At 25.1% G+C, this 19,765-nt stretch overlaps 2 protein-coding genes across 2 annotated transcripts in view; one reads left to right on the forward strand and one right to left on the reverse strand.

The window, feature by feature from the left end:
• Nucleotides 1-1,637: 1,637 nt before the first annotated feature.
• Nucleotides 1,638-9,631, reverse strand: LOC129957450 (centrosomal protein 20-like). Its single transcript, XM_056069767.1, has 4 exons — nt 9,503-9,631; nt 7,187-7,384; nt 5,443-5,527; nt 1,638-1,879 (listed from the first exon to the last, which is right to left on the reverse strand). The coding sequence occupies exons 1-4, from the start codon at nt 9,528-9,530 to the stop codon at nt 1,792-1,794; spliced, it is 399 nt and encodes a 132-aa protein (XP_055925742.1). The 5' UTR covers nt 9,531-9,631; the 3' UTR covers nt 1,638-1,791.
• A 549-nt stretch (nt 9,632-10,180) lies between these two features.
• The window catches only part of LOC129956969 (alkyldihydroxyacetonephosphate synthase, peroxisomal-like), a 30,243-nt gene continuing 20,658 nt past the window's right edge, over nt 10,181-19,765 (forward strand). Inside the window, exons 1-3 of the mRNA XM_056069040.1 lie at nt 10,181-10,530; nt 12,328-12,420; nt 14,738-14,828. Coding sequence (XP_055925015.1) covers nt 10,430-10,530; nt 12,328-12,420; nt 14,738-14,828 — 285 coding nt within the window. The 5' untranslated portion in view covers nt 10,181-10,429. The remainder of the gene's footprint in view (nt 10,531-12,327; nt 12,421-14,737; nt 14,829-19,765) is intronic.

Genomic DNA, 19,765 nt, shown 5'->3' on the forward strand with positions numbered 1-19,765 from the left:
GTTATTTTGAATGGTTTTTCATATTAGCACTGCACTAGTCATTTTATTGTTTATTGGCAGTACTTTTTTTATTATTGTAAGGGGAGAAACCAGTACTAACAATTGGCATTCTAAAAAAATTTAAATTTTCTGAAATTAAATAATGATAATAATAATAATGATGATCATTCTTTCAAAAAATGAAACAATTAAAATTATTCCATCTCACATTCTAATTTTGTTATCTTTTTCAAATCTTTTGAAGTTATAACTGGAAAAATTTCTTCTAATTTTAAGCAAAAATAATGAAAATAACTTTCTTCATTGTTTTTTCAGAGATTTTCTTCGCAGATTCCTGGAAATTATGTGAGGATTTGAAGGGAAGAATATGCCTTATTGGTACATGTTTTCTTAATTTTCACTTGGCGAAAGTCAAATGTTATTTTCTTCCCTCATAGGGTCAAAACAGCTAAAGGGTAGGTGCATTGAGTCAATCCAGGATTTATGCCTCAGAAAGAAAAGTAAGAAATATTGTGTACTTTCAAGTTTTTCACTACCAATGTTGAGCATAATAACAAAAGTACTTACACATGCTGTATGTACTTTTACTAAAAATTCACAAATATATATATTAAATGAATACTCAAAAACTTATCTGAATAATGTACTTTAATAAACTTGAAGTCTTTAATAACCTCTTTTTCTTCTAATTTATACTGGATATATATGAATTTCATAGAAATTATATTTGACTTTATCTTTTGAAATGTAATCTCCATTTGAAATAATTTAAAATTAAATTTTCTTTTGTTTGCATTAACTTTTCATTTGTTTGATTATAAATCTTAATGTTTTTCAAAAAATGATTTGATAAAATAACTCCAATTTGAAACCATTCCATTATATGATTTTAAATTAAAATAACTAATGTTACTTATAATATTAAAAAAAGATTTTATTCAATAACATAATTTTATTTCATCTGTTTAATGCAATTGGCACTACATTTTAAGATACAAACTATATGGTCATTTCCAGTAAGGAAAGGAAAGAAGTCAAGGAAATAATATTTATGCGGTTTAAATGCTAATTAAATTGGTAGCAGTAAACATTCTAATTTCAACTTCTTTTTCTCTTTCTTTCTTTTTCTTTTCTTTTAACATCTTCATTTTCAACCATTAACACATTTTTAATCCATGAGGGATATCATTGCCACCCAGAAAAATAAATATATAAAATCAATATTTGAAATTTTATTTTATGTTATTGTGGCTTTGATTGTACTTGCATTTATTAAGCCTTTAGTTAATTCAATTTGCCATTATGTGAAAATTGTACAGGCATTAATAATAAATATTTAGATTGTGATTATTTCAGCATATGAAGATTATTAGTTTAGAAGAGAACAAATTAATTGATCTTGTTGTAACTTATACAAAAATGCTTCTCAAATGATATGCTTCATTAGATGATAGTACTGATTAACCAACATAACAAAGTTTGATAAAAATATAAATAAAAGATTGAAAGTTACAAATTTTCCAGTTTTAATATTTTTTTTGAATAAAAAAGAATTACAACATTAATATTAACTAGTTACAACAGTAATTCAAATTTTTTAAACATTTTATTTTTAAAAAACCTTTGCAATCAGATAATTATAAAAATAGAAGGTTATAATTCATTTACAGTAGCTTATTTATGCAGTTATAATTTACTTAAATAATGATATAAATAATAATCATTTCATATAAATGTAGGTATACACTTTATAAACCAACAATATCAAATACAATATCACTTTATTTTTGATCAAGATTTCTGTTCTGTTGGAGCATCTGCTGATGTAGAAGGTTTGTTTTCCTTTGAGAAGTAGGAAACTAAGCTATAAAGTAAAGGCCTAAAATAAAAAATTAAATATAAATTTTAAATGAATAAAATCATAACAAATAAACAATGTATTCATTTCTTTTTTGTCTAAACTATGATGTAAAATAGTATTCCTATAGTATCAGTATTCAAAATAAGGAAATGAAACAATAAAATCGAAATAAATAATAGAATAATTTAAATAATTAAAAAGTTTTTTTCCTTTTAATTTTTAATCAGGATTAAAAACAATTTCATTTGAAATAATCAATACCGATTAGGAGTTTTGTTTATTGTACGCTTATAAATGATTTATTATTCTGATAATTTAAATCCCGAAGAAATTAATTTTTAAAATGGATAAAGTGTAATTTTTTATACAAAATTCAATTAATATCTTAAGAATAATTTTACCTGAGGAATTTTAAGATGATATACCAATAAATAAAAATTAACTGCTTTTGAGCATAACCTTGCAGTCAATATTGAATACCAGAGCCAAAGAGTTTTCCCCCCGCCCCAATCTAAGCACTCTCTGGAGATGAACATAAAAAACACAGAAAGTTTGCCTAATTGGAGCATTAAAGCAAGGAAATAAAGCATATGTCAGTGCCATATATATTGTTAATTTAGCAACGGTTATAATGAAGAAAGAATAGATTATTAGATGTAGTAAAATGAGTGATTAGTAGGTATAAAGCTGATAAGAAACATCTTTATCAGTGCAAACTTTCAAAACATTTTTGCAAATCTGTAGAGAAAGTGCATCTGAATGGATAAATAAAACAAGATCTATGAAGAAGAAATTATACTACAAAGTGCCTTAAGTCATTGGTGAAATAGATGAGAGCCCATTCAAAGTTTCATGAAGGGAAAAGCCTAAGAACTATGAATTGCATTACCAATGAAATGAACTAGTGCATTATCAGAAGTTTTTTTCCCCCCCTCAATGTAAAAGTTCCCATAATGTTATTATATATTGTATTCCACAGTTAGTATTCAATAAAAAGAATTATGCGGGTACAGTTTATTAATAAGAGTGTTTTAAATTTATTTCAAAAACGATATTCAGCTGTATGAGCAATTTCAGATATTTCAGACGAGTCCAGATTCTTTCAGTATTGAATGAATGAATCTAAATATAAAAGTTTAGAAAACAATATTCTTAAATTCATATTGGTAGATATAAATCTAGTGCTGACATTTTTATGATTTGGGATGTATTTCATTGCATTCTCTTAAATTCTAGTATTAAAAAAAATTTTTTTTTGAATATTAATATTTACAGATGTGAACATTCATACATATATACCTCTTTTATTTCTGAATAAAATTATGTGTTTTGTAATACTGATAGTATTAACAAATATTGATTGGTGGAGTAAGCTGAAACGTTTCAAAATATCCACTGAATTTCTTAGATCCCAATTTCATTAAGATTATTTGGGATTATTTCAATTTGTCATGTATGTAGAATGAATTTCATACCACATTTAATAATCTGCTCTCTGCCTAAATTCAATTCCTATACTCAATATACTATTTATTATTACATGTCAAAGAAAATAATTCTGGTTATAAGATTGCTAGCTCTTAGTATATTTTAAATAATAAATATATTTGATCAACATTTAAACATCAGTAATAAGATAATATGCATTATGAAACTCTATATTGCGAGGAAAATGATTTTAAGGAGCATTTTTTTTTTTTGTCATATTATGAGGGATTCCATTTTAATGAATTCCTTTTAAAGCTTTAAAAAGCTTAGAAATCTGTATTATTCCATTCATTGGCAATATCCAGAGACAAATTTTGATGAGATGAGGTTACAGGCACAAAATTATTTTGAAGTCTCTTAATGGAAAACTTCTAGTGTTAAAAGCATAATGTAATATAATCTTATTTGTGCTTTCAATTCTCAATTCTTTTTTAACATTATTTATTAATTAGAAGTCTATTTTCCATATACCAGATCAATAACATTTATTTTCTTTTGTGTTTGTAAAGAATTTACTGCTGACAAAATTTATATTACAACAGTTTTCATAATATACATTCAAATATATAATTTCCTTCCTGCCTTTTATTGTTTCAAATCAGAATTTTCTTTTTAATAAGGTAAAAGAATATAATAACAACTTTTTCATTTTTTGCATCTATCTAGCTACATTGACAGTTGCAATGGATATAAAAGAATGAAAGAACTTGGATTCGAATTAAATAAGGGGTGTTTTTGATACTGTTTCTATATTTTGTAGTTGAAGATGAATCTTGAATTTTCTTCTCAAGAAAATACAAATGCTTCAGTAAGACTCCTTTATCTCAGCTAAAGCTCTTTGTAGATGAAAAAAATGGTACATCATTCAGCTTAAGAATTCTGGTAACACTTTAGCTGTTGGAAACATATAAATTAATTCAAATCTGATTAACAAGACATCAACACTATACCATACTGTATTAATGCTTAACATGAAAAGCAATTCAAAAATAGGATTTCATATTACTTCCAATTATAAACAAAATACTTTTTTCTTAAGCATAAAAATTTGAAAGATGAACACTGGCCATGTCTAATTCATATAAGACCCATTCAATCATGAGCATTTTAAACAGATTATGGAAGTTTTCCACAATTATTTCACCTGAACTAAACATGATAATAAAAATTTATAACTCAAATTAACACCAATGAAAGCAATTAGCAGACCACTACAACAGGATACAATAAACAATGACTGAAAAAATGTGATTGCCTTCTACTAATCTCTTTTTATGTATAATACACCAGTTTCCTGTATGATCAATGAGGCGTTTATAAGTAATCATACACATATATCAACTAGGACTTACCCCAATACTTCACTTTGATATTTTCAATCATTAATTTATTCAAAAAATGAGAGAGAGCAAAAGATTAGTTTTTGTAAAGAATGAATTGCTTTTAGAACAAGACTATAATATTGTAAATTTACCATAATCTCAACACTACAATGCATATTCAATTGATTTTAAGGCTGTATGTCTTCACATATGAAGCAATTGTTTCTAATACCTGTGAGGAAAACAATCATTGTTGATATGGTCTCTCACAGTTTTCTATGTCCTGTTAACTTAAATTTCAATTGAATAAAGTGACAACTTAGTTGAATGCTACTATGTCATTTGGAACTATTTACAGAAAGAAACAAAATATTGTAATTCTTAAAATCCTTGTTTTTATAGTTGCAATTTCATTAACAGAACTCTATAGATAAGAGAGCATTACAATGAATAGTACAGTTCGATTTTAGCTGCAACCAAAGAATTCTAAGAAAAAATTTCACCAAATTATAAAAATATACTCAATGCATTATTATATATTATGAAAAATTTTGAATGTGCAAATCATATGCTATATAGTTTGAAATTATCAAATTGGCGAAATGTTTTCTTGGCCCTTTTTGGTCGCTGTTACCTCCAACAAGTATACTTAATGGACTGATAAAAGATTGCAACTAAACTTGATTGCAAAAATATAGTGAGAAAAATGTTAATCATTTAAATAAAAATAATATTGATTTAGTATTTTTAGAGCAATATGTTTCTACTTACAAGTCATCAGCTTCTTCAACTGGCTTTACTCTTAATCTTTCTTTTAGAAGTTCTCTTTCTAATCGAAACTGAGGATGGCCTGATTCTGAAAATAATAACAGTTAGAGGGAATATTTATATGATCAATGAATTAACATGGATTAATTAGTTTAAAATTTAACAAATGAAATATGACATGACCTTCTAAGTTTCAATTAATTTATTTATTACTTGTTTAGCAGAGCTTGATTATTGGCATCAAGCTATTTACAAGCGTATAAATTTTTGCAAAATGTGTGGAAATACCAAGGAATCATACTAAAAAATCTAAAACTGCACAATAAATCTAAATTTGCACAAACTGCCTAACCATCAGTTTATTTTAAACAAAAATAAAATAAAATTTTTTTAAATATGATTATTTTTTTTTAACAAAAGAATACTTTTAAATGCGTTGATTATGTGACAAATTTTGTATCAAGCAATTTAAGACTGTAAATCAAATTGTAATTATAAATATCATTGTTGAATCAATACAAGTATTTTGAATTTAAGCAATTGGAAATTCTAATTTAAATATGCTGCTAATTAAGTAATTACATTAGAGTTTCAATTGATTACACTTCTAATTTGTAACAAAATTAAAATACATTTTTTTATCTGAATGCAATTGAAAAATATATTATGTAAAATTGGATTTGGTTGTTCCTTTTGATTTTAAAAATAATTATAAAATTTATTAAAAGTATACATATATTCAAGCAAATACGTTTATTAGTAGAAAATGTTAAAAAACTAGTACAAATTTAAATATAATGTTTGAACTATGAAATTATATTCATAAATTTGTTGTTTAAGATCTTGATCTTGAAAAAAATAAAAGTAGAATTTATTTTTGCTCAAATTTTTTACTAGTCTGGTAAAAATTATTACTAACATTATTGTTAGCACAAACTGTTATTTTTGCATTACTGAGTTGGTCACCAATAAATATGTAAGTTTACTAAGAATGCAAACCTCAAACTGTGGTTACATGTTTTATGATCAAAGATTTTTATATTAACAGAAAATTTTTGTAACTTTCTCTTTAAAAAAAATGAAGCATTTGGTATGTATTTTGATTTTTACCATATTTACAAAAAATGATATTCTTTTCTTTCTTAATTCATAAATTTGTTATTACTATTTATTAATTCATAAAAAAGGTCTCATAAAATTTCTGAAGGCTCTTTATTGTATATATTGCATTTATTATCTCAGTTTCATTTAGATTAGAAAATCTAAGATTCATTTGAATGATTACTTGAAAAGAGAAACCTTTGCATTTTAAATAATTTTGTATGATATTTTTAAAAGCATAATAAATTTGATTTTATTTAAGATGGGGAGGGGGGGGGGCTTATCTTTATATGCAAGTTTAGTTTACTTACCTTGATATTATTTTAATTTCGAAATTATTCTTCTATTAATAAACTAATAGAGTACAAGAACCTTTATTTCATTAATCCTTAAAATTAATTACACTCATTTATACATATAATTATGGATGATTACTACAGAGCTTTGGCATTAGTAATGTCTTATCCTTGTGGACAGAAATCTACCTTCTGTATGGCAGAGTTCATCATCTTTACAGTAATTTAAAGAATTAAGCTTCAGTATTGTTTACATTAATAGATATCTTGCTTCTTGGGAATGATTGGACCTTGATAACTATATTGAAAAAAAAAGAACCTGTGCTAAGAGTAGTGATATTTAAAATTACCTGCTAGCAATACTGATTCTGTAAATAAATATCCATTATAGATAAGATATTCTCTTATCAGTTCATTGATGAAAACATTTTCATTTGATATTGGTGGAGGAGGTTCTGTTTCATCTTGAAGGATGTTAAATACTTCTGCTCGGATACGAGCACGGATTTCTGATAAAACTCCAGATTTTGCAAGAGATTCTTTTAAAACTGAAATATATGAAAATCTTATTAAGACAGTAAAGCATTTCATTGGAATTTATTTTTCAATATCCTTTTTTTTTGTTGTTAGTTTGTCAATATTTATTGCCAAACATAAATTATACCACAAAATATCAGCATACTATTACTGTGGTAATTACCAAAGAAATGTGTGTGTACAGCAATCTTCCACTACAAATTAAGCAAACAAACAAAAAACACAAATGCAAGCTTTATAATATAATGTTTTATGATTAACATACATTTTGTCTATTGTTGACTTTAAAGAACAGTAACTTTAAAACAAATTTAAAAAAAATAATTATAACATTTAAGAACAATTAAGATGGAAGAATTTAATACTTTGACGTAATGATAAAACTTAAGATTAATGCCTGGTTATTTGTCGAGCATGGAATTATCCGAAAATTTACCAAAAGTCATCTGGGATGGCTACCAGAAATTCTAACAAATAACTCTTAGCGTTTAAGTAAAATATTGTCACAACTATATAAGAAATCACCCAAAAATAATTCAACTCTAGTATTTGGATATTAATCTTATATTTAGCGAAAGTAAAAAGAGAAAGAAAAATTGTTTCAATATAATGAATTAAATAATACATTGAAAATATAATATCATAATACATTAACACATCTTTAATAATTATTATTTAAAAGAGTTATATAAATAAAACAATTATTGCTTGTATGTTCATTTTTTGCAAATTGGGAATTGGTATATTTTGTCAGGAAAGCAAGTCTCAAATGCTGCATTGTAATGAATTTAATGTGTTAAAAGTTATATTGAAAGCTGACATTTATTATTACAAAGTTATTGATAATACGCCAGAAAACAGACGTACTTGAATTTCAGGAAACTAGAAATAACTAAAATGGGATCTAAGTTTAAAAACTTCTTTAGAAATTCATAAATATACAATATAACTTTTTAATGATGATGAAATTTACTATAAATGCTTGTAACCTCAGTATTACAAAGTTAAAAAAAAAAAAATCAAACCTAGTAATTTTATAAAATTTTCATATTTCCATACTTTTTTTATCAATAGGGTCATAGTCAAAAACCTGCCAAATCTTAGTGATAACTCTTATAGGTGACTATGCTGACATTAACAAAATAGAAATGTAAAATATATTTATCTTGATACTTGCATCTTATAGTGGCCCCTAGCTTGGCAATTTTCAAATTATGTCACGCTCCATTACACAAAATGCAACAATTTTGGCAATATATATTAATTGTCTAATAACAAAATCTGAGGATTCCTGTAGCTTCATTTGTATCATACTGATTTTCTTACAAAGAGTAAACATTATTCATATAGTAAAAAAAAAAAGTTAAATAAATGTTTATTTAGCTTTGCAAAAAACTCTTAGTTAAATACAGCTCTAGAATATTCAATGAAGATATAGATTTTTTAATAATGCATTTTTTTTTTGCAATCTTTATAAGAAATATAACTATTTTTTATGTAATACAGCTACTGATGAAATAATGTGGTTCGATGATTAAGCACATCCAACCAGAATTTAGACTTGATAGATAAAACTTAAACCTGGTTTTTCGCTATTTACGAAAAAATTGTGTAAACTTCTGCAAAACTCGCCAAAAGTTCGCTATCTTGGATGCAAGATATATATATATATATATATATATATATATATATATATATATATATATATATATATATATATATATATATATATATATATACTCTTAGGTTGATAAGATTGCTAGATTAAAAAATTGCTAGGATATCAGATGGCAGAAAATCCATCTTAAAATCAATGTCTTTTTATTTTTGGTGAAAGGGCATTAATTTTGAGTCGCACCAACTTGATGAGGCCCTTAAGTTATTTGGGATATGGAGCCTATTTAAGTTATATATTTAGTATATATGATACGAGATCCCCAAACTATAGCCTGTGTAGTGTAAACGTAAATTCGGCACCGCAAACACTACTTAATTCATACGTTGGTCTGATTGAAAATATATATATTACTTGAAGAGTATTTTTTTCTGTAATTTGTGTATAATGATAATAAAGAAGTAATAATTATAAAAGCAAACGAAAATGAATTACAACTAGAGGGATTGCTTACCATCTTTCAAATCTCGAGCGGTCGCCATGGCAACTGGTTTTTTTAAAAAGGCCGATTAAGATTGTATTGTGAAGAATAATCGCTAAAAATGAGCTAATCTTATTAATGAGAAGATTTGTACATGTCATCCTACTTTCCGCTGGAAATAAATTTCCTGAAGAAAATTGTGGTATTAAATTTTAGATTAAAAATAGGGTAATTTAGATTTTTATGATCATAATAAAAACATTGCATTTATGTAGTAATGATTACTTTTAAAATCGTATACTGTTCGCTAAATGGGATAAATTTTCCACTTTTCGTCAATGATTGCATCATCGGAGATTTAAAATATTTCATAAATTATTTTTAACAAAACAAAGGTATTAGTTTTCCAAGAAACAAAATATTAGTTTTGATTTCTGACCAAATGATATAGTACAGTAATAACTGGAGAGAGGTGTTCGCATATTTAAATTGAAACCGAAAATATTTTGCTTATGAAGCTATTCCTATGCAGCATTATAAAATTAACAGGAACAAAATACTTTTGAATGCTTATTTATCACGTTTAAATAGTATTTTTCAACAAAAATCTCAGATTTTTAAAAATCAGTTTTTACTGCAATTTAATCCCAATCCAGGTTTCCATTAAAAATATATGTTGCCAGCTTTCGCATCATGATACTTATTGAATTATTCAATTGGAATACCATCTCAAAACATTTTTATCGGTGTATTGTTCATATTTGATTATCAAAGAGATGTTATCAGTAAATGTAAACTTTTCATCTCGCTCTTTTAGTATATCACATTTCTGCATCGTAGAAAATTGTGATCGGACTATTATGTTATAATTGATCATTTCCTCTGTAATTCGTACATTTAATGCACCTGTAAGAATATTGGACTTCTTCTCATTCTAGTCAAAATAAAAAAAATTATATAATGTCCGATAAAGAGCGTGTAGATACAAATAAGCGCGTTACCGGTAATCATCACGAAAAGCCGGCTGTTCATGAAGTCAAGAGTGTCATTCCCAAGCGCAGGTATGCACATGGTATAATTCCCCGCCCATATTTTAAATATGAACTTACATTGAAAAGGAATCCAAAATTAGATTGTAAATATAGAAATTTGGACTTGATTCGCTGATGGGGTTGTGAAAATAATAATAAACCAAATTTTAAAACAAATTAATCTTTTAAGTGAACAGTATTTTTCAAGTTGAATTAATTATTATTTTTGCTAATTCACCCATACTTATGACTTATTGATATTTATGAATTATCTTTTTTTTTCCCTTATTGTGAGCAATATGGTTTATATTTGGTTAGTTACTGACCGAATTGAGATTTTTGTTCAATGTATGATTGGTTAATCATTATTTATCTGATTTATCTCAAACACTGTCAGATATTCTTAGTTCAAACTTAACGGGTTATTGTTACAAGTTACTGTTTTTATTAAAAAAATAAAGAAATCATTCCCATAATATAATCATTTGTGATTCATTTGTCACTTATAAATCCATAAGAATATAAAAGTGCCACTATACAGATCTCTATACACCAATCAATTCATTAAATTATAATTTTTGAAAAATCTATCAAAATACGTAGATAAAATTTTGATGAAAACTATTCCATTTATTCCAGTTCAGTAAATAATTTTAAGCCATTATTTTCTATTTTACAATCTGATTTTTTTTCAGAATGGGAAGGGTAATAAAATATATTCTATGACTTTTTTGAAGGGATTTTCCATTATTGTAAACAAGTAATTCTTTACAAGATATCGATTGTCATCGATGAGAAATAATTTTATATTTGCAGAAAGTGTATTCGATAATAAGAAAAAAGTCATATTCTTAAATGGTCATAAATATGATACAGGTATTTTTGGAAGTAATTGATGCTTTTTAAAGAATTTAACCTCAAATATCATTAATCAATATTCTATGTAGTATAACATTATGTTATGTAATTTCCTAAAACATTTGTGAATTTCAAATATCATTCACTATTGATGCAGTTTTCTGTTCAACTAAAGTTTTATTGGCTGTTACAACTAATATTTTCAAATAAATAATAATACTTTTTTTTTAGTTCTTTAATTTTATTGGGTAAGTTCTTGTAAATCACAATTTTTTTTCTTTTTCTAGAATAAGTTTGCTCTCTGATAATTTTTTAAAAAAAAATTATGGCAAAAAAATATTACTTTGAGATTTTGGGGTAATTATCAGATATGGAATGTAGAAAAGAAATAACAAATAAAAAGAATAGTTAATCTCTTAAAAAATGAAATGTTTGCTTTAAAAATTGTGTCCTTTAACAAGATAAAACATTGATTGATCTTTATATTTTTATGTACTGTTTTATGCAATTAAAAAGGACAAGGGCCAATCTCAAATTTAAACCTGTCCTTAATGTATAAATATGTAAGGTTATCTTTTTTTTTTTTCTTTTTTTTTTTCTAAAAATATGTGAAGACTTTCTCTCTCCACTTGATTCTAAGAATTTTTAATTATTAAATATTGTGTTTCTGAATTTTCTTCTTTTTTTATTTATTGATTGTGATTTAATTTTGTTTATTACTCAGTTCTCTTTCTAGTTTCTTGAGAGTCTGGATTGAAATTAAAAAAACTCAACATTTTGGTTGAAATGAGTATTTTTTTTTACTTAGAAAGTTTTAATCATAATTCATATGTTTTAAATAAAGGCACGAACATCGTACTGTTTTCTTTAATAATGTGTGCCATATTAAATAGTTGTATATAGTATTCAGTTGCATCTGAGTTTTGATATTTTAAATTTTTATGATTAATTTTTATTATATATCAATAGACAAGAACTTTTGAAGTGGAATGGCTGGGGATACAAGGATTCAAAATTCTTGTTGAATTCCAAATTAAATCAACTTGAGTTTTCTGGAAATAGGTGAGTATTTTGTTGAAGCATTAAATATATATTACTTGCTAATTATAAATATGTAAATTAACACAAAATACTTTGAATAAGGAGGAAAAAAACTAATTTTTACATTAAAAATATTAAATTTTAATATAGATTCCTTTCCTTGCTTATTTTTTCCACTTTTCTTCAATATATTTTTTACACTTTTTATGTGTACTGATTCTTTGTTTTCTGTTGCCTAATTTTTATGTGCATTAATACTTAATGTCAGAATTTATAAGCATGATTTGTTGTGTGCTTTTCTTATAAATTAGAGTCGGATTAAAAAAAATTTTGCATTTGAAATCTTATTTGTAAGTAAGATTCGGCAATTCAGTTTTTTGCAGGATTGTAATTACAACAAGGTTAATATCCTGGGGCCTATAAATATGTCAACTTTAAAAATATGTATTTGAAATTTGTTTTAAAGAATTTTAAAAAATTAAACTCTGCATTTGATATTTTTTAATTTCACTTCTCAAGCTGAGGTATTATTTATATAATTAGAAATAAAGTTTATTTCTAAATAAATAACTATTGATAATGGTCTCTCCAAAACTTTCTTGCATACTGTCTAATAAAAGCATTATCCCTCCCACCCTGTGCAAAAAATTGTGGACCTTAGGTAAGGCAGAGAACACCTTATATGGAATTGGAATATAATAGTTTTGAAATATTAACCATTATCATGAATTTAGCATTTTTATTGAGTTTGTTGTGTTGTCCTTGACGAGTTATTTGGTGATTAATCACTGATGTGCAATTAACATTATCCAAACATCGAATTTGGGTCTTAGATACTTTTTCCCATCCGATTGAAACAAAAATTCGACACAAAGCTGCATTTGTAGTCACAAAATCATGTACTAAATTTGATATATTTAAATAATTCCATTTTTGAGTTATTGCGTTTACTTGTTTTTAAAAGTACAGACTGATAGATGGTCAATCCATTGTTGGATTTGTTTAAAATTTAAAAATATCTAGAATATAAATGTTAATTCTGTGTATCGAATTTTATTTATCTTTCTCTCTTCATTTTGTAATTATCGAGTTAAATTATATCTGAACTACTGGACAGGCAGACTTCCTCTGTGCAGATTTTGCTCAAAATGTGGTAGAAATCTAAAAATTTTATTATTTTGATATTTAGAAAGTTCAAATGTGTAAAATGTTTAGTTTACATTTTCATCTTTATAAATGTTTTAAAATTTCACCTAATTTTCTGTCATTTTATGGATGAGTAAACAAAACAAAACACCCTTGGTACATTACGAGTTAATAAGTGAGTACTTAAAGTGGTTATAATGTGTAGATTTGATTTTTAAATCAATATTAAACAGTTTTTGATATTCTCAAGAGCTGTTTTATCAAACAGTAGTAAATGGAAATCAATTTATATTGATTTCAGCTAAGGTCTAGAGCTTTTCTCAACCTTACTCATTATAGCAGGAAAAAAAAACACAAAATTAAGGAACCCAAGTTCTTAATTTTATGTGACACAATTAAAGAGCATGGGAGGTAATTTACTCTCCCCCCCCCCCCGCAATATAGAAATTTTGTCTAGGTAAATTCTACATAATAAATTATTTTTTGTATGTAAATATAAAACTTCTTTTAGCTTGTTATTATTTTGAATAATGCTAAATTGTTGCTTTCTTTCCTTGTTTTTTCCACTTCTTAAGATCATATTACATTATAACTAGCATATGGATGCTATTCGTGCATTTCCTCGTATCTTGAATATATGTACAGGAAAAACATAGGAAATTTCTTTTCTTGATATGAGTGGCAACCCTATTATTGCTAGGTTTGATCTGTTAACATATGTACATGTTTCATATATCTTCCCAAAAGCAATTCAATAGGATGGGGAGCAAATGCGGTGGAAGCTTAATTTTATTCCATCATTCTGATTATATGTTCACCAGAATTCCATTAATATTATTCTCTCATTTCAGTTTATTTCATCTTCTCAGAAGTGCCATTCTTCACAAATTAGAAAAAACAGAAAATAAATAATTTACTGGATTTAGTTTGATCATGAGAGCAAAATCAAATTTTTCTATTAATAGGATTCAGGCCATTGATGGTTTAATATTATGATACCATTAAGTGAAATTATTCAATGTGTAGTTTCTTTTATATTATGTACTGAACGTTACTTATAACTTTTTTAAAAATTTCTTGTATAGGTTAGATACTTATTAATTTATTTCAATATTAGATGTGTGTGTGTTTAATTCTAAAAATGTTCCATGCAAAATTGATTGAATATATATATATATATATATATTTGCAGGTATCCTATAGGCAGTAAAGTTTTACCAAATTTTAAATCATGGGTTGAGAATGTGTTTGGTATTGATTTAAGTGTTCATTTTGCCCCACAGGTATGTATCTTTTATTTCTTCTAGTTTGCCTCATCTTATAAGTTACAATAATACATCTGTAAAGACTGCTGTTTTTATATAAATATTGTTTATTCAATACTATCTACTCCTTTATTCCAAAATTCTATGTTTGAAATCAACGATATTATATAATTATTAATTAATATATTTATTTTAAAGTTTATATTTTATTTATGATGAAAATGGTTTTATCAGTTAAGTTATTATAATAAAATATTTTTTTTAATGAAATAGTTATAGTACTATTATAGTATTATAGTACTATTTATTCGCCAATCCTAATGTTCGTTAAAATTTTAATAATTAAATATTTTATGCAATTCCTACTTCAATAGCTTCTTCATCAAAATGTTTTAAAACTTCAAATTTTGATAGTCTTACAATTCACTCATAATATTATGAAGACCTTCAGTCATAACGTAATATGTATCTCACTCATTTTCTGTTAGCTCCCGTAGAATTTATGCTTTAAATTAAAGTGGAAAGGATGAATCTGCAATTAATCTAATAATATTTTTTATTGAAACAAAGCATTTTTTTATAATATGATTATTCAAAACAGAGTCACTGAGCGTTTCAACTTTATGGGCACTAAAGAATATCTTTCTTAATTTATGTAATATCTCAAGAATTTTTCAACAAAATTTTCTCAGATTCATCTTGAGCAGATCAATTAGTTAACAATGTTTAATTTTAAATGCATGAAAAACTAAGAAAATAAACAGAATCATTTAAAATAATCAGTCGAAAACAAGTTTAAAAAACTTCTTTAAAAAATGATGTACTTAAAACTAAAAGCATATACAAAAAAATATATATATAACTAACATAAATACAATTTAATTACAAAAGCATACAACTAACCTAAAAATAATTTAAATCAAATCCGCATCCGTTGATAATAGTTGTCAACAATCTGAGCACAATGCGCATACGTGACTTTTCAACGCCTGTTATGGTAACGCAAATGAGTGAATTTTTCTACGCCAGTTGAGGTAACGCTATGCTATATATATGTACATATATAATACATAAATTAATCAACCAGTATTCCCATACACCAGATTGGGATCAGCTGATTTGTTGAAAATATTGGTTGTGCTTCATTTCAGTTAAATTTCTTATGTATGACTTTATAACTTTCCCAATAAAATGTTTTTGAGTGCAATTTTTGATAGCCTTTAAAACTGTTATTTTAATATCGTTTCACCTGTTCTGTTTATTGTGTTATTGGAATCAAGTTCATGACATTATGATGTCATTAAAAACATGGCTATCTTTGTAAACTCCCTTCTAATTCTACATGAGCTAAAAATGATTACCTCTTTAATGAAGCAATGACAAGGGCTTGAATTCCATTGTAAAATTATAATTGAAATAAACTGTTGAAAATTATGGAGAAAAAAAAAACTGTCAAAATTTAGGGAAAAACAAAACTACACTGATGTCATTAGAAAGATGATTTTTTTAATTTTAAAATGTACAACTCTTTTTTTTGTGCTATAATATTTTTGGTGGTTATTGCTGAAAAATATCAAATATTGTTTATATTTGAATTAATAAATATTTTTTTAAATCATTCCAAAGTTGTTGTTTTTTTAATTTGGTATCTGAAGATTAAACAGTATCTTGTAGAGCACCAATAGGCAGCCTCATAGTCATGTCTTCCCCTTTATCATTTGTTGAAGTTACAAATTATAATTTATGATTTTTAAATTCGAAATAAATTGGCATTCGTTTTAAAGTACTGTAATGAGCGAGCAGTTTCTTATATTTCGAAGAATAATTTGAATTTGAATTTCATTTTCTCTGAAAGGTTTGCAAAGTAAATTAAGTATTAAATAGTGTTTTAAGGAAACATAAATCATGTGGCTTGTGAATTGTATTATGAGATTTTGTTTTAAATATATAGATTGATCTTGATGTTGAGTGTAATTTAGATATAGATTATATGTAGTGGATGCAGCATTTTTTCCCACCTTAATCATTGGCATTTTTTATCTTGAAATTTTATGCTATTTTTATTAATTCATCCAGTTAAAGCCAATAGATCGAAAAATTTCTTAACTTCTTTATTAATTTGAATTTTACTGATAACAATATCAGCAAAAAAAGCACATTATTTAAATAATTTTACAAAAAATCAAAATAGCACACTATTTAAATAATTTTACATATAAATTCAGTCTATTCAGCATTTAATAATAAAAATTATATATTATTGATTTTGTTTTTCAGAAAATATTTTTTTTATTGTAAGTAAGAACATTTTTAAGCAGTGCGCATATTTTCTCTTATTCTATTTTTGTGATTTTTTTAAGTACTGTTTTTGTGGGAGATAAATTTCTTTTTCATAGATCATGTCCCTAGAATTTAATTGAAATGTATAGTTCTATCAGCTGGAGTATTTTTTACTTTATTAAGGATAAAGCAAGAAAAAAATACTCTGAAAAATTATTTTCTTATGGTTAATTATGTTTTATGCCTCTTTATACCAGAATTAAATTTAAATAATTCTTTGCGATTAATTTTTCATAAAAATGATTCAATTTTGCTATTCCGTTTTTAAGAAAGAATATGATTAAAAGCAATTATTTTGATCTCATCCAAGTATCTTATCTTGTGATGTATAACCATGCCACTGTTTTCTAACTAAAATATATATTGAATTTGGAAAAATCATGTGTTTGATTTGCTTGTGAATAATTTTATTAAAGAGCAATCTTTTTAAAACAAGCTTATTAATGAACTAAAAAGTAGAATTTTCCTTTTTAATTTTAAATTTCTAATTCATTTTCATAAATATAGTGAAATCTTGAAATGTTTTTCAATTTATATTTTTGGTACAATCTGCATGAATTCAAAATTTAATTGAATTAATTAACTGATCATTTATTCTAAAAATATTTGATGGAGGCAACAAGAACAAATATGTGTAGTGAATTTCACAACTCTCTCATCAAGAAGGTCTTTACAAACAGAAAACAGGTCAATTTACATAAAAATGTGTAGTAAAGAAAATTTTTTTAATTAAATACCCATGGATTAAAATATATTAAGATTTCATACATGTGATTTAGTATGAGAATGTATGATTTATTCTCTTTGAAAACAAATTCTTCTAATCTGAAAGCTATAAAATAAGAATAACTGGCCATCAAAACAGTTAAAAATTATTTTATAAACAGGAATCAGTTAAGAAAATCAAGTATTCTAATGTCTATGAATCAATCTTCCCTTTCCTTCCTTTACATTATAGAAATCTAAACATTTTTGAAAATAATCTCTACAAGTACTATTTATATTGTTAGTTTAAATGCATTACAAATTATGGAATATATGTATTAAGAATATATACTAGAATATATGAAATATATAGTATTACAAGTTATGTAATGTATTAAGTGCAAAGTAAAATTATGGTAAGCTATTTTTTAACAATTCAAAGCTTAATGATACAGATCTTCCTATTTGAAGCTGTTAGTTATTGTTTCTTGCATTTGGATAAACATAAAGGAATATCTGTGTAAAAATTAATTATAAAATATCAACTTGCATAAGAACTACTACAAATATTGGAAAGAAATGGTCTATGCTAAATGAGATTGCCTTGTTTGTTGAATGTTAAAAATTCATTACAAAATTTATGTATCTTTTCATGGTAGATGTATGTTAATGATTAAGTTTAGTAAAACTTTTCCACATATAAAGTGATTTTCTTTGCTTTTGTTGTTAAGTTTTACACGAAGTTACTGTTTCATTATGCAAAAATAAAATATTAATGAACAAGCAAACAAAAATTCTGAGATTTTTATAATTAACTAGAATTATTCTCAAACATTAGATGTCTGATTCAATTAAATTTGAAATGTTATTAATCAGAGTGAAGCAAGCTCAGAAGAAAGATATATTTTAATATGTTTAGCCCTTTATATGTACTTTTGTATTTCATTTATTTATTCTTTTTTGTTATTATTATTTGTAGTAAAATGTATAAATGTGAGAAGTAAGTAAAATATAATTGCTACCAACTGTAGTTTTTTTTTTTTTAATTTAAACATATGGTATTTGTAATTCAATTTATGTGATTTATATTTAATTATAAAAGTTAATTCCTATTCAGGTTGGTCTTGTACTTTGATAAAATGTTGAAAGTACTTTTTCATGTAAACTTTGCTTGAAAATTAGCAGTTTGCAATACAATATTTTAAAAAAAAAAATCACATAATTTCTAAAATTTGAAAGAAGTTGGAATATCCAGATATATTTAATATAAGGATTCTGCTTGTTTCAAGGGTGTATTTCTTAAAATTCTTTCATTTTCTTATCAAACAAAGAAATTTAAATTGATGTAATCAGCGAGCCATCTTTACATATTTAATCATCAATATCATTTTGTGTGTTAAATATTAGTACTTTGTTCTTTTTCTGCTATGTATGCAATCATTTAATTTCACTTCACATTAAGTATTTTTAATCAGTATAAGCTTTTGTAACTAATTTCTTTCTTCTCCATAATTATTGATTTCATGATCTGAAATGCATGCATGCAAAATTTGATGGTATTTGACTGATTGATTTTCCCTGCAGGAGGGATTGAATAAAGTAAGTTTAATTTGAATAATATTGTTATGCAACTGCAAGCAGTATTGACTTTTGATTCTCAGGTAAATCTTGAAAATTCAAAATCATTCAAATTTTAACTTATTTAAACTGATAATAAACCAAAAAATAAATAAATAAACTATATATGAAAAAGATATGTATAAACTCAAATGAAATTGGTAAGAATACTATCTATTCAAGTTTGTATACTGATTTTTATTATATTGTTATAATACTAAATCCCTGATTGTGCTAATGTAAGTCAGATTTAAATTCTAAAACACCAATCAAATGGCAGTTATAATTAACGA

The sequence above is a fragment of the Argiope bruennichi genome, chromosome 11 (assembly GCF_947563725.1).
Source record: "Argiope bruennichi chromosome 11, qqArgBrue1.1, whole genome shotgun sequence".
In the NCBI taxonomy this organism is placed as follows: domain Eukaryota; kingdom Metazoa; phylum Arthropoda; class Arachnida; order Araneae; family Araneidae; genus Argiope; species Argiope bruennichi.